At 47.7% G+C, this 14165-nt stretch overlaps 1 protein-coding gene across 1 annotated transcript; it reads right to left on the minus strand.

Moving 5' to 3' along the window:
• Positions 1-1328: 1328 nt before the first annotated feature.
• LOC123503633 (serine/threonine-protein kinase pim-1-like) lies at positions 1329-4656 on the minus strand. The gene is made up of 4 exons (XM_045253559.1): positions 4416-4656; positions 4074-4294; positions 2583-2958; positions 1329-2234 (listed from the first exon to the last, which is right to left on the minus strand). The coding sequence occupies exons 1-4, from the start codon at positions 4528-4530 to the stop codon at positions 1807-1809; spliced, it is 1140 nt and encodes a 379-aa protein (XP_045109494.1). The 5' UTR covers positions 4531-4656; the 3' UTR covers positions 1329-1806.
• Positions 4657-14165: the final 9509 nt, after the last annotated feature.

Consider the following 14165-nt stretch of genomic DNA (forward strand, 5'->3'; position numbering starts at 1 on the left):
TATCAATGTACTTAGGTTTTTCTGTAAAGGTGCTCACCGTTTAGTGTAAGTAATTAGGAGGTAGCACTGTATATAATCTCTGAATGTATAAAAGGACAGTAAAAAATGGTTATGAATTGATGAATAATTAGGGTAATCTCATTTGAGTGCGTGTAAAACCGTGACGTATTCTTGAGGGAGTGGCAGGGACGTTATTTTATCTTCCTTTATTATATTTTGTTAGAGTGTTGGCGCGGCAGGGTGTCGGGCGTGGCTGTGGCGCGGCGCGGTAAAGTGGTGGTGGCCCCAGGCACGGGTGGAGGGTAAGGATAATAACACCCATGTATTCTGTATACACGAACTACAGAGGGTGCGATGACTGGCTGGCTGTGAGGCGCGGCAGGGAGGGGAGGGTGGCAGAGGGAGGCTATGGGGAGTAAGGGATGGAAAGTGGCAGGGTGCTGGGATATGAAGCTGGCAGGGGAGAATGGTAGTACAAAATATAAGGATACTGACTGGAGTGTGTCACATGTGTTGCATGAAGGGTACTGGGAGTGGAAATTGGCAGAGGAGTGACAGGGAAGTCTGTTGAGGCCGACATAGGAGGATATAGATATGTGAAGACTTGCATGGGAGAGTCTATCATGGCAGGGGTATTGACAGTGAAAGGTGACAGATAGAATGTGAGGAGTGGAGGCTGGCAGGAGGTGGCCGCGGAGTTGATGGTGAGGCAGAACGGAAGGCCTTTTTTTTCCTATTCTCCTCCCTCATCCCCCACCTCCCTACCTCTCTCTCGCTCTCTGTTTACATTTCCTAGTGTCGAGGTTACGCTGGGTCGCCTACGTGCACTATCCAGCAGGGACTTTCCGTTCACTATCTTCCGGGAACGAGTCTTAGCTTATGTCACCAGCTGTGACCACTACAATTACTACTGGTACCACTACATCTGCCATTATTACCAAAACTATCACAAATTACTCAGGCTAACATGATGAGTCTTACGTAGGGCAACAATCTATCCATAGCTCCTCAAATGTGAGTTTACCGAAGCCAGACTGGTTAACTGGAGAAAGTAATGAAGTATCCGTAGAGTTTCATGACATTCCAGTCACTTCCTGTCACACCTACTTGTCGTAGACTTTCGACGCTTCCCCTTCCCTTCACTAGATCTAGCTGCTCCCGTCCCTTCATCCATTCTAAAGCTTCACGTTTATCGTAGCCTAAACAGGCTGCAACAAGTCCATGACAGGCTTGGGACCATGTATGAGGAAGTGGTCCTGCCGTGACTGACATCACCACCAGTGCTGATGACTTCTCATATTTGTCTTGTAAGGTTTACACCATACACATTTTTAAAGTTCATGAATTTTATTTGCGCTATTTTTTCCTTTTTTACAAAAAATATTCTTGTATAAACATTTAATACAAAAAATTGGGTTGCATTGATGGCATCAATACCTGACAAGTCAGGCAAATCTTAATTGCATACAATATGTACAATATAACTTAATATAAATATAACTTTAAATTACATTACTTACAACTTCTCTTAGAGAAAATAGAATGACATTGGCCAGACCAGAGGCAGGCAATGTATTTGAGGCTTTGGTGAGATTAGCGTGCACTAGGCACCGGGGAGAAGGGGGTTGGAGGGAGGGGGGTAGCACCGTTCAGGACAAGCCTGAGGGCGCCGCCCCGACACCTGGGAGACGGGGCCCGGGGCGGAGCTGCGAGGTATGGCGACCAGCGCCTTTTGGGCGGGAGATACAACTAAGAAGAGGTTGGGGGACTGACGAGGACATCAGCACACTACCCTCCTCCCGGCCGTCAAAACTCTGACTCTGACTCCCGAGAGGCGTCGCTGCCCGTGGAGTGCTTGTCCAAGGAGGAGGCGTCGCTATCAAGGTGAGAGTCAGATAGGAGGTCCATGTGGGGTCCTAGTGAGCCGCCCATGCATCCGATGAGTCCAGCACCGGAGTCCTTGGGGCCCATTAACCACGGGTGTTGTAGGATCTGCTCAAGGGATGGCCTGTCCTCAGGCTGGTGGCTCAGGCACAGGCGGATGAGGTCCATGCAGTCCTCAGAGATGGGAATTCTAAACGTTACTCTGGCGGCCAGGATCTGGAAGTCCTGTGCGAAGGGAATGTCGCCGCAGACCATGTCATAAAGGAGAATGCCAAGGGACCATACGGTGGCGGGCCCAGCGAGGTACTGGTTGTGCTGGAGCCACTCAGGTGGAGCGTACACCTTGGTACCTGCAACAAGCGGAGAAGAGATGGTCAGTATTGATAAACAGTGAAGGTTAACGTCTGAGGTTGCAGTTACAAGATGACTTAACACCTGCATTGCTGGTGATATGAATAGATGAGCTTTATTCGTGTTACATGCTAAGTCTGGCAAGTTTATAAAAGGGAAGTAGGGTGGTGACGACAGCGGTGGGTCGCGTGAGCTAGCGTCTGGCTCGGCGCCACAATAACCCGACTCCCGGCGCCGCTCCGACCCGCCACTATGCCACCGACCCCCAAAGTGACGTCCGTGACGCGGACTCACCCTTTACAAACACATGTTTAGCAAAGGTAACAATAACAAGCCTCGAAACTCACCTCCATCAAAGTCTGTGTAGATGTGATCCTTGAGGAAAGCTCCAGAGCCAAAGTCAATGAGCTTCAGGACCTTCCTCCCTTGTCTATCTGTGGTGATAAGGAGATTCTCGTCCTTGATGTCTCTGTGGATGACCCCTGCAGCGTGACACTGACGCACGATGTCCACCACCTGGCGGAAGAGGTAGCGCGCCTCGGGCTCCGGGACGGCCTTCCGCTCGGTGATGTAATCAAACAGGTCCTTCACTGCCTCAGGACGCTCCATTACGATGATGAAGCAATCAGCGAGTTCGAAATAGGCGATGAGCTTGATCACGCCAGGGATGTGAGCCGCCTTACTGAGCAGGCAGATCTCGAGAGGAACTTTCTCACCCTTAATCTGTTGAGGAAGAAAAACAACCATAAGAAACAATGCAAAACAAGATCAGCTTAAGTCTACGAGCCGTGCCCAATACCAAACGCAAGACACGGGTGTGGTATTCCTGTTCTAGCAAGGATCCAAAAGTTTATTTCAGGAAGCCGTATCCGGCTACTTTCACTTGGCAACTGGCACGAGTTTGACTAGTGTTTGGCAACTGAGTCCCCACAGCCACACACAAGTTTTCCCTGACCCACCCACAGCAACTCACCGCAATCAAACGGAAAAAAGTTATAGCTTATATTTGGCAAGAAACTCTTTCGCATTCACGTGCAGAAGAAAACCAATGCAGCAATAGTAGGCACTGTTCAGTATGTCAAGAGTTAAATTGCATAGAACTGGGAAGCCCGGACGTGCCTGGAAGTGGGTTTTACCCGTCCCTTCTCTTCCCCTTCTTCATTCCCCCTCAACCTGTCTGGTCACCATGCACTGGCCACTCCCGCCAAACACTTCACACTTGATATGCATAAATAAAATACCTAGCATGCATTATCCTAACAACTGTTTCCACACCAGTAACTAAGGGGCAAGTTTCATGGCGCGTGGCAACTGACAGGGCGCCACCGAGTCCTTGGTAATCAGCCTCCAGGCAGCGCTTGACCCCTGCACCGCCGCCCTCCCTTCCCACCTGTCGCCACATTCAACGTACCCTAAACAGCCTCTACCAACACAACTATACTGTAACATGTACCAAACATCACACTCCGGGCCTGACTCTGTGCGAATCCTTCCACTTATGAAATGACTGTTTGATGTGCGAAAGTAAAGTTGCGCAAGCCAGACACTGGACACAGGCTGCTGGTGCTGCTGTTGCTATCACCTTTATCTTATCCCCAGCAGCTGAACCCGCCCTTCCCACCAATACAATACTGATCACCAAACACTGCCCTAAAACTTGCCTTTCAGATCCCGCACGTTACACAAGCACTAGTACACCACTTTCTAAGTCACATTTGACTGGAACCACACTGAACCTCTGATATGAGTTTATATGTGGTGAGTAACTGCATAACCTGACACTTATGAAAAACAACCTCCACGTCACAACCACACCAACAAGACACAAGTCGACGTACCTTTCCCCATGAAGCCACTTTATTCTTGGCCACTTGTTTGATGGCGACTGGAAGGTTGTCCTTCACCCTGACGCCAGAATAGACTCTGCCGAAGCCTCCTTCACCCAACACACCGTCCACGGTGTACTGACGATCGAAGGGCAGCTGCGAGGAGTAGTGGTGATGGTGATGGTGGTGGTGGTGGTGGTGATGAATGTAATGGTCACGGATTGGCATGGCCACTGCAAAGAGGAAATGAATAGGTTAGTATTTGGATTAACACACTTACTCCTATGTTCCACTTCAGTCAGATATTGCAGGATCAACAACACTGGTCACAGCCAAAGTCCAGTCGACACCAACCTTGTTTGACCTTTTCTTGCGGAATGCCCATCACTGGGCCTGAGTTCAGGTAGTTATTCACTGTATTGATCACTTTGAACATGTTTTCTACAGTTGTTGCCACTGTCGTGGACATCACCTGCTCGAAGTAAATCCAAGTATCGCGCAAGGGATATCTTGCTGGGATCAACGACTGACAAGAGCGACTGAACGGAGGAGCAACGCACAACTCCGTGGTCGCCGTAGTACTATTAACGTTCGTGAGCGGAGGAAGCTTTTATGGCGGAGTGTTCCCTCACCAAAACACAGCTAATAGTATTAGCGCCATTTTTTATTTTCATATTATTCATTACACTATAGTTTATAATGTTCTGTTTAGATATTAGAAAGCGTCAAATGTATGTTTAGAACTCATGACAGCGTGTGAAACTTATAAATTCCACGTCCAGACGAGGGACTACTTCCTCTGGCGGAGTGTTACTGTCTAGATGGGGTGCGACGCGCGCTTTGTCGTGACGTCACTCTGGTATTCAATACAAACGCAAGGTTGCATACGCATACACTCACGTTCATGCGAGTTGGTTTCTGTGAATGCTCAAAAACATCAATTGTTTATTGAATTGAACTAGTCTCCTTGGGCATCATGGGGGTCATCGGAGTATTGGAGCGACTATGTCCCTATAGTGGACGGCAAGGAATGCGGGCGACGTGGGCAATCCGTTAGCCGTGACGACGGAGGGCAAAATCCACTCTGACAATCCAACCTTCCCTTCACCAGTACATGCCAACTTGTACATCTTCCTGCGGCCTTCCTTAACAGTACCTATCAGGGCACGGGCATATCTGTATCTCACGAGTCAGTGAGGCACTATGTGGGCGGCGCCTCGCGTTGCCGTAAGCCGTTATGCGGAACCCGCCGCTGCAGGCGCCACCCGGCGACGCCCACGGCGCGGCACTCCTGCCGCTGACATTTCGCCGCCTGGAATCCGGACGGATGTGGCTAAAACATTGAGCGTCCCAGAGTCCGGCGGCGGGCGGGGCGGGAGGCGGCTGCCGCTGCATTCGGACCCAGCCTTATCGACCTGCCTGCGAGCATCTGCTGAGATTAGGGGCTCGGAGGTGCGTGTGTGTGAGGATGTGAGGGAGAGGTTGAGTACCATATGTGCCCACTACAACAAGAAGCACAAACTTTGCTTGAATGTGTGAGCGTGACTGTCCCTAAGACATGACCTTCCTTCACTTCTCCCACTTTCACTCCACCTCTAGTGTCATGAGAGGGCAGCACTCCCCTCATTACTGCCCCTCCTTGCCTCCGCCCGCAGGACCTCTCGTCTGTCGTCGGATGAACACTCCTTCCTCAGATGCGACAAGTTGGGGATGGGGTCCGAGTGAACGAGCTGCGGGGGGCGAGGGTACGTGAGGCGTCTCGGTGGTGGATGCTGAGGATAGGGAGATGGGGGTGGGGTAAGGGCGAGGACCTGACCCACCGCCGTCTGGGGTTTGGTGTGGGGTCTGAGACCACGTGGTCGGTTAGTCCTCGGAGGTCTGCACAGTGCGCCCTAATTCCTCCCATTCAGGACCTTTAGACGGCGAACCCTCCCTCTTGTTACCAGGCAGGGAGCGGACGGCCTGCTCCTCTTCCTTCCCCTCATCCACGTTTCCCGCCCTACTCTGTTTCTCCACTCGGGCGTCTCCGTCAGTGTTCTCAACCTATTTCACTTCCCACTCCTGTTCCTTCACCTTCAGGGTATGAATGACTCGCCCTGAAGTGGGAGAGACCAGATTGGATGTCTTTGGGATTTCCGAAAGTAAAAACAGGTGCACACGTTTATTATTCCCAGAGAGATATTTCCCCGAGTATCGTATGGACAGCCTTTCCAGCCCGCCGTGCATTCCTCAAACTAATGATATTTCCTCCACCCAGCAATGCAGTCCCATCTTCGTCATCCACGTCTTTGCCTCCCATAACATTGCACATCGCAGGTCACCTCACTTACCATCGCATCATTCAGCGTAACATCCTATTTTGATTTCGATCCATACCTGAACGGGAGCTGATAACTGATAACTGACGTCATGGAGAGAGAGAGAGAGAGAGAGAGAGAGAGAGAGAGAGAGAGAGAGAGAAAACAAAAACAAAAAAACATTACGGTGACTCTTAAAGGGAAGCTTTCCGAGATGTGGCTGAGTGTATGAGGGTTTCCCGCCAACACGACTGAGAGCCTCACGGGCTGTGCTGCCATCTGTTGGCTCCCGCGCGCCATACTCCACCTCCGCCCCGCCACCACCTGTGATGTAACGTGCAAACCAGGGAAGTTTGAAGGTGATGCTGAGTATACATTGATTAGCCTTCTCTCTCTCTCTCTCTCTCTCTCTCTCTCTCTCTCTCTCTCTTTTATTAATTCAGTGTGTGTGTGTGTGTGTGTGTGTGTGTGTGTGTGTGTGTGTGTGTGTGTGTGTGTGTGTGTGTGTGTGTGTGTGTGTGTACCTCGGGCCATGTGGATTTAATCAGATTACTAAACGGAAATTACTAAGGATTTGTTTTTGTTGTTGTTGTTGCTGCTGCTGCTGCTGCTGCTGTTGTTGCTGTTGTTTTGAGAGAGAGAGAGAGAGAGAGAGAGAGAGAGAGAGAGAGAGAATTATTAGAGTTAATTGAAGATAGTGAAGTTGATACACATTTTTCCAATTAAAAGAAAAGAAAGGAAAACGAAAATGACATCTCAGATTTGCATACCTAATCCCATTCTCTCTCTCTCTCTCTCTCTCTCTCTCTCTCTCTCTCTCTCTCTCTCTCTCTCTCTCTCTCCTAGTGTGTGTGTGTGTGTGTGTGTGTGTGTGTGTGTGTGTCTAGACAGTGGTGATCACCTTGTATTCAACACCTGATCACACACATAATATTCAATCCCTCATATGTAACAACAACTTATGTCCATACTCTATTTTTTCACTACCTTATTAACAATAAAAGCAAGATACACGGTAAACATTAAACTTCCCAATCCACCGAACATTATTATCATTATTAAAAAAAGCAACACTCCTCGTCTCCTATCCCCGTTTTGTTTGTGTTCTGTGTACTCTCGTCTCTTGCCTCAGAGTCGCTTTACTGGAAGCTACCATGTCCCTGGCTGGCTCCTTTCGCTCCGCCACCCTCCCTACCATCCCCCCCAGGACTCCTTGCTCCGAGACCGAAGCCACCACGTGGAGTCTGAACTCAATATTAGGCGAGGCCGGACCCTGAAACTAGGTCATGGCAAGTATCCTGCGATCCAGCTGCTGCTTTGTTCGTCTGCCTGCCCGCCAGTCTGTCTGTCGGTGTGTGTCTGTTGATGTATGTAATGTTATGTCTTTCTCTCTCTCTCTCTCTCTCTCTCTCTCTCTCTCTCTCTCTCTCTCTCTCTCTCTCTCTCTCTCTCTCTCTCTCTCTCTCTCTTTAAACATATTGTAAATAAAAACACGCACACGATGATCCCTTTAATCCAAACATAAACACATATACACGTGCGTGAGAATGCGCGAGCCGAGTGTCCTTTAAACACCATCTGGAAGACGAAAAAAAAAAGGGACATTTGCAAAGGAAGAAAAGAGAAACAGAGAGATGAAGATATTTCATTCAAGGCAAGATGCTTCGATCCCTTAACATTTGATCCGAGACAACACACACGCACACATCTGCGCTGGAAGCTACACTCCTATCAACCATTCAGTCAGACAACACCGAAGGAAATATAGCGGCCCATTAAAAAGGAATTGGATTCTCTATGCTGGCTATGCCCTCCAGCACTCAAACGCCCCTGGTAAGCCTAACACACATGACGAAGGGGAGCTTGAGCCTGGAGGTAGCAGCAGGAGGAGGAGGGGATGAGGAGGAGGAGGAGGAGACAGGAGGCAAAGGCAGTCGTCTGAGTCTGGGAGGAACAGATGCTACACGTGGTGCTCGGTAAGTCGCTTAGCAACAAGTTCCCTCCACCTCGTCTGATGTGGGAGTGGTCGACAGTGGCCCGCCCTCCCATGTCCACGGGGGGAAGGGAGGCAGGTGGTGACGGTGGTGCTGGTGGCTGCGTAGGGGAAAAGGAAGGTAAGGAGAGCTTGGAGGAGGACCAGGAGGATGATGGATTGTTGGATTCTGGCGCCGCAACAACAGGGTCATATGGCCTCGAGAAGAATGAGGACGAGGAGGGAGAAAAGAAACGGGAGGGGAGGAAGATGAGAAAAGGCAAAGAGGCAGGCAAGCAGGCAGACAGGCTGAGACTGTATAGGAGGGAGTGGCCGTGTAGAGGTAGTAACCACGTGTGTGTGTGTGTGTGTGTGTGTGTGTGTGTGTGTGTGTGTGTGAAACAATGTGTAGGATGTGGTTACTGGAAATATGAATCAAATGAATAATAAATCTTTAAAGAGCCCGACAACTGTGTGTTTACATTCTCTCTCTCTCTCTCTCTCTCTCTCTCTCTCTCTCTCTCTCTCTCCTAACCCCTATGCATGTCCCCAACCTAGAGTACGTCCCAGTAGGGCCCTAATAAATATCCCTAGGGAACGAACGCAGGCACGCACTCACACACACGCACGCACGCACGCATAGGCCGTATATGGTCACCCAGCAACAGTGAGGTACAAACGCGGGTGTGGGGGCAGGAGGAAGGCGAGGGAGGGGTGATTGTAGGGACAGGGAGGAAGAGATGGAGGAGGAGGAGGAGGAGGAGGGGAAGGCACCCAAACACCCGTATGTCTTTCCTCACACCACCAGTTGTCGAGGGAGAGAACGCCCTCTCCCTCCCTCTTCTCTCCCTCTTTTTCCTTCCTTCCTTCCTCCCTTCTCTCTCTCTCTCTCTCTCTCTCTCTCTCTCTCTCTCTCTCTCTCTCTCTCTCTCTCTCTCTCTCTCTCTTGTTTCCATCTCTCTCCCTCCCTCCCCCCAGTCTGTCTCTCTCTCCCTCAGTTTGCGATTTTTTTTCTCTCTCCCCTGTTTCATATTTCCTATCCCTCCCTCACCCTCGTGTTTTTCCTCCCCTGGTTTGCACTTCTGATTTCCGCATGTAAATTATCACAACATCTACCTGGCTACTTTTCTGCCACCTTTTAAAACTCACCCCAGTTCCTCTCTGTATCGTCCACCTTTTTGCCTCCGCTTGACACCTCAGATCCCCACCCCCCACCCCTCTCTCTCTCTCTCTCTCTCTCTCTCTCTCTCTCTCTCTCTGCTTTACTTTTCTTTCTTGTAAGCTATATACATTTTTTTTCATTATATTCGTTTATTAGCTAAGTTTTCAGTAATTACATGTATTTTTTGTCTGTGTGCGTGTTAATACATACTGCGTTCTACATGCTAATTTTAAAATCAAGAGTCTGTACCTCAAGACATAAATCACCGAACTAAACGCTGTCTACTTCCTCAAACCCTCCCTTTAAAAGTAACGATAAGGCGACAGAAGCGTACCGCCAAATCTCAAGGTTAATGACCGACGCAAAGCACTAAACACGTGTAAGGTTCAGTTTAGCAATACACACAGTGAGTGGCCAAGAACGCGTCTCTTTGATTTAACAGGTGCAGCAATTTCTTCAAAACGCCGCTGAGGAACCTTGACGAGGGCTGGATGCACCACGCGGCGAGTTACTTCCAAGCCCATTCTTCCTTCCAGACCTACAGCGGACACGTGGGAGGCAGTCATGGCGGGAAAGGACCGCCTGTGGGGGACTGTTGGGGCTGGGATCTTCGGGAGGGGGACGGGGGAGGATCGGGTGGAATGGCCGCTGGGGAATGAGGGAGAGGAATGGACAGGGGAGGCAGTGAGGGACTGGGGGTGGATTGTAGGGGAGAGGCCTCTCGTAGATCGCACAGCTCGCCTTTCCGCCCCGCCCCGAAACATACCCGACGTGTCCGCCTGGTTGGAGCGTCTAGACACGCGGGCTCTGGAGGTCAAAAGCCCCACCGCCGACTCGAAATAGAACGCGCCACGTGGTATGTTCGTTAAAAGGAGGAGGGGGGGAGGGGTTGAGGAGAAGAAGGAGGGAGGAGAGGAATTAGAGGATGGAGGAGACGTTTAGAGAGGTGTACGGTGAGAAGAGAGGCTTGTCTAACGTGGTGAGAGGATAGAGATGCAGGGAGACTGGAGGCTGGAGGAGCGATGCGGAAGAGGGGAGCCTGGAGACTTGAAGAAGAGAAGGCTGGAGAGAGCTGGAGGAGAAAGAGTAGAGGAGGAGGAGGAGGAAAGGAGGAGATTTCAGTGAATGGATAGGAAGTGCGAAACCCATAAAGTACAGTGCACACACACACACACACACACACACACACACACACACACACACACACACACACACACACAGTAGATTAATGACGTGCTATGATAGTGACAGCGAAGTTTTACGCCTCGTGTGTGTGTGTGTGTGTGTGTGTGTGTGTGTGTGTGTGTGTGTGTGTGTGTGTGTGTGTGGGCGTGCGTGCGTACGGGCAGGAACACACTAGAGTAGGCCTCGGCGTTTTTGAAAGAGGAAGGCCTAAGAAGGTATGCTAAAAGAGGCCTATACACGGGTCAATGATCTCGCCCCAAAACCACGCTAGGAGACTGACGGGCGTTCTTTTCCTGGCGGGGACACCGAGAGGCTCATTCACTCGGCGTGTTCCTTCAAGACACCGAACACTCTTTTCCTCACCCATCCCAGCGCTTTATTTTTGAAGAACCAAGTGGCATATTTCTCAACCTTCCCCGCCTCTAATCCTGTCATCCACATTTCTATTCATCATTTCCATCAAGGGTTCTATTCCTGCAGGAGACTTAGCTCTTCTCTTCACACCTCTCCAGGCCTTTTCTGTTCCATGGACGTCACTTTTACTGTTTCCTTGTTTCTTCCTCTTTTCTATTCACACTTCTCGTCTTTCCCCGTGTCATGTATTCAAGGTTTTAATTTCACCTCATATTCTTTCTCTCTCTGATTCGTATTCCTCTTTAGCTCACCTCTCTCTCTCTCTCTCTCTCTGGACCTTACAATTTTTCTCTCATTCTTACTCTTTTCTAATTCCTCCTCCTTCCTCCTCCTCACCTTTTTCTCCTGCACAAAACACTAATGACACGGCGCGTGCTAAGTACAAGACATAAAACGCACCACCTAAAAAGAGAAAAAAAGACAGAGAGAGAGAGAAAAAAGCATTTCTAACCCCAACAAAAAGTAGTGGAGGAAAAAGAGAGAGAGAGAGAGAGAGAGAGAGAGAGAGAGAGAGAGAGAGGAGAAAACCCGAGTCTGGTAACTTCCCCCTCGTAAGTCCCCCGCAATTTTTAAAGGGCTGGGAAGAGGTTTAAATATTCCATCAGTAAGAGTATGAGTTGCCACAGGCTGTCACTTTTCCTCTCGTTCCGCCCTGTCTCTCTCTCTCTCTCTCTCTCTCTCTCTCTCTCTCTCTCTCTCTCTCTCTCTCTCTCTCTCTCTCTTTGCTGCCTGTGATGTAAGGGAATTTTTTTTTTAATCATACAGAGAATAAAATAATTGTAATGTGAGTATTTCTGTGTTAGTTAATGTGTGTGTGTGTGTGTGTGTGTGTGTGTGTGTGTGTGTGTGTGTGTGTGTGTGTGTGTGTGTGAGAGAGAGAGAGAGAGAGAGAGAGAGAGAGAGAGAGAGAGAGAGAGAGAGAGACTTAATATATTCTCTATAACATAAATAACAAACACTCTATCTTCACAAAACATACTAAAAACGGAAAACAAGAACTAAAACTATAAAATTAAAGAATACAAATAAAAAGATGGCAAAACATTGGTATAAATTATTAAAACCCCCCCACCAGGTATATATCTAGATTCTCCAGACCACTACAACATTAATTTATATATTTTTTGCTTACCTCCCTCTCCTGACCCAGTGACCCAAGGGAAGGAGAGAAAAGTTTAGCACACCTCAGCCAAGGATTCATTTCTTTTCTTTTTTTTAGACGCCGCATAAATAATGTAAACGCGCCGAAATGAATGATTAACCGAAACTTGTCACTGAAATGATTAAAAAAAAGGAAGAAGAACGTCACCTCCCTTAAGTTAGTGAATAAATTATAAGGCCATATTTTTCACGGTCTTTTAAAAATATTATTACCAGTGGCATGAATTATTCGGCCCTCATATATGTTCCCTTATGATTTACTGGGACTTTTGCGTACTGCGTTACTTAAATGGGCTTATTAACCTACTGATTTTGATTATTTAGTGTATTTTTTTTTATTTTCCTTCTTTTGTTTTTCTGTATATGTTTTATTGAGCCGAATTTCGTTGTCCTAAAAAAAATACTGTTATGCTAATTTGTTTCAAGCATACTGATTAAAATGGCAGAGTTTAATGATGTTGATGATGGTAGTAGTGATGGTGCTGCTGCTGCTACTACTAACTATTACTATTAGTTTTACTACTACAACTACTACTACTACTGCTGTTACTACTGCTACTGTCACTACTACTACTACTACTACTACTACTACTACTACTACCACCATCATTACTACGACTACCACTACTGCTACTACTACTTCTACTACTACTACTACTACCTCCACTACTACTACTACTACTACTACTACTACCATACCACCACCACCACCACCACTACTACTACTACTACTACTACTACTACTACTACTACTACTAGGTATTTTTTTTTTCGTGATGGATTAGTAGCAACGCTAATCAATCTAATGGCACAAAAAGATTACAATATATGGTGGTGAACTTCGAGACTAATTCAAAGTTGTAACTCTGAAACTGTCCATGGCCCTCGAGGGAACCATGGGCCCATAGATTGTTAACTGGCCTTGATGATCTATTGGCCTTACGAAACACACCCTCACCTCACACACACACACACACACACACACACACACACACACACACACACACACACACACACACACACACACACTGATTCTTGCCTTTCCACGTCAAGAAAATATACAAACCAGGCAATATTACTTTCATAGCTTTCGAGGGATTTTTATTACTACTGCAGTCCTTTTAATACCACATATGTAGTCCAGTAAATATCAGATTGTCTCTCGTATTTTTGTTTAACTGTGCGCACATCTTCTTAAGCCATTCAGTAGTTTGCCGTGTTTTCATATTCATTCTGGTTACTGTTTGGCGATTTTGTGCAGCTTCAGAAAATTTTGTTGGGGATTACAATAGTGAAGACTCTGGCCATTAAAATTTTAACCTTCATAGACATTTCCTCATGTAACTAAACCATCTAATTGTACTCAATACTCATGGCAAAAATGCGTCACAGTATTGAAAGGGTTACCACATATATAGTCTAGTTAATCTCGCATTCAACTCTGCAAACGCTTCCTTAACAGTGAAGTGAGAGGAAAGGGCAACCGTGGCAACAGTTATGAGTCTACCTAGAAATCAGTGACCTCCTTTCTACGAAGCTCGCGTCCTTCATCAACAAAACATGACCTCGCATTCACAAGGTAGTGTAATGATTAACGGTATATAGGAGCAGGGGATAGCGGGTTGGGTGGAGAAAGGAGTTGTGGAATCTCCCCTGAAGGTATTGCTTTATCTTAATACTAAGCTTGGGAACGTGTAGATATCGACTTTGGAAATTAATTTTTCTCAAACATCCAAAACATTATAAATTCTTGTCACCTTTTTTTTTATGTAAGAGCGGAGGAATGGCCAAGGGTAACAAAAATATAAAGAAAAAAGTCCCAATCATTCGTCAGTATCCTTACAGACTCGATAGTTGGCCAAAGAACAGGGACATATATCTTAAACCCTCCCTGTTCACTCTCTCTATTCCTC

Source organism: Portunus trituberculatus, chromosome 14 (genome assembly GCF_017591435.1).
Source record: "Portunus trituberculatus isolate SZX2019 chromosome 14, ASM1759143v1, whole genome shotgun sequence".
Classification (NCBI taxonomy): domain Eukaryota; kingdom Metazoa; phylum Arthropoda; class Malacostraca; order Decapoda; family Portunidae; genus Portunus; species Portunus trituberculatus.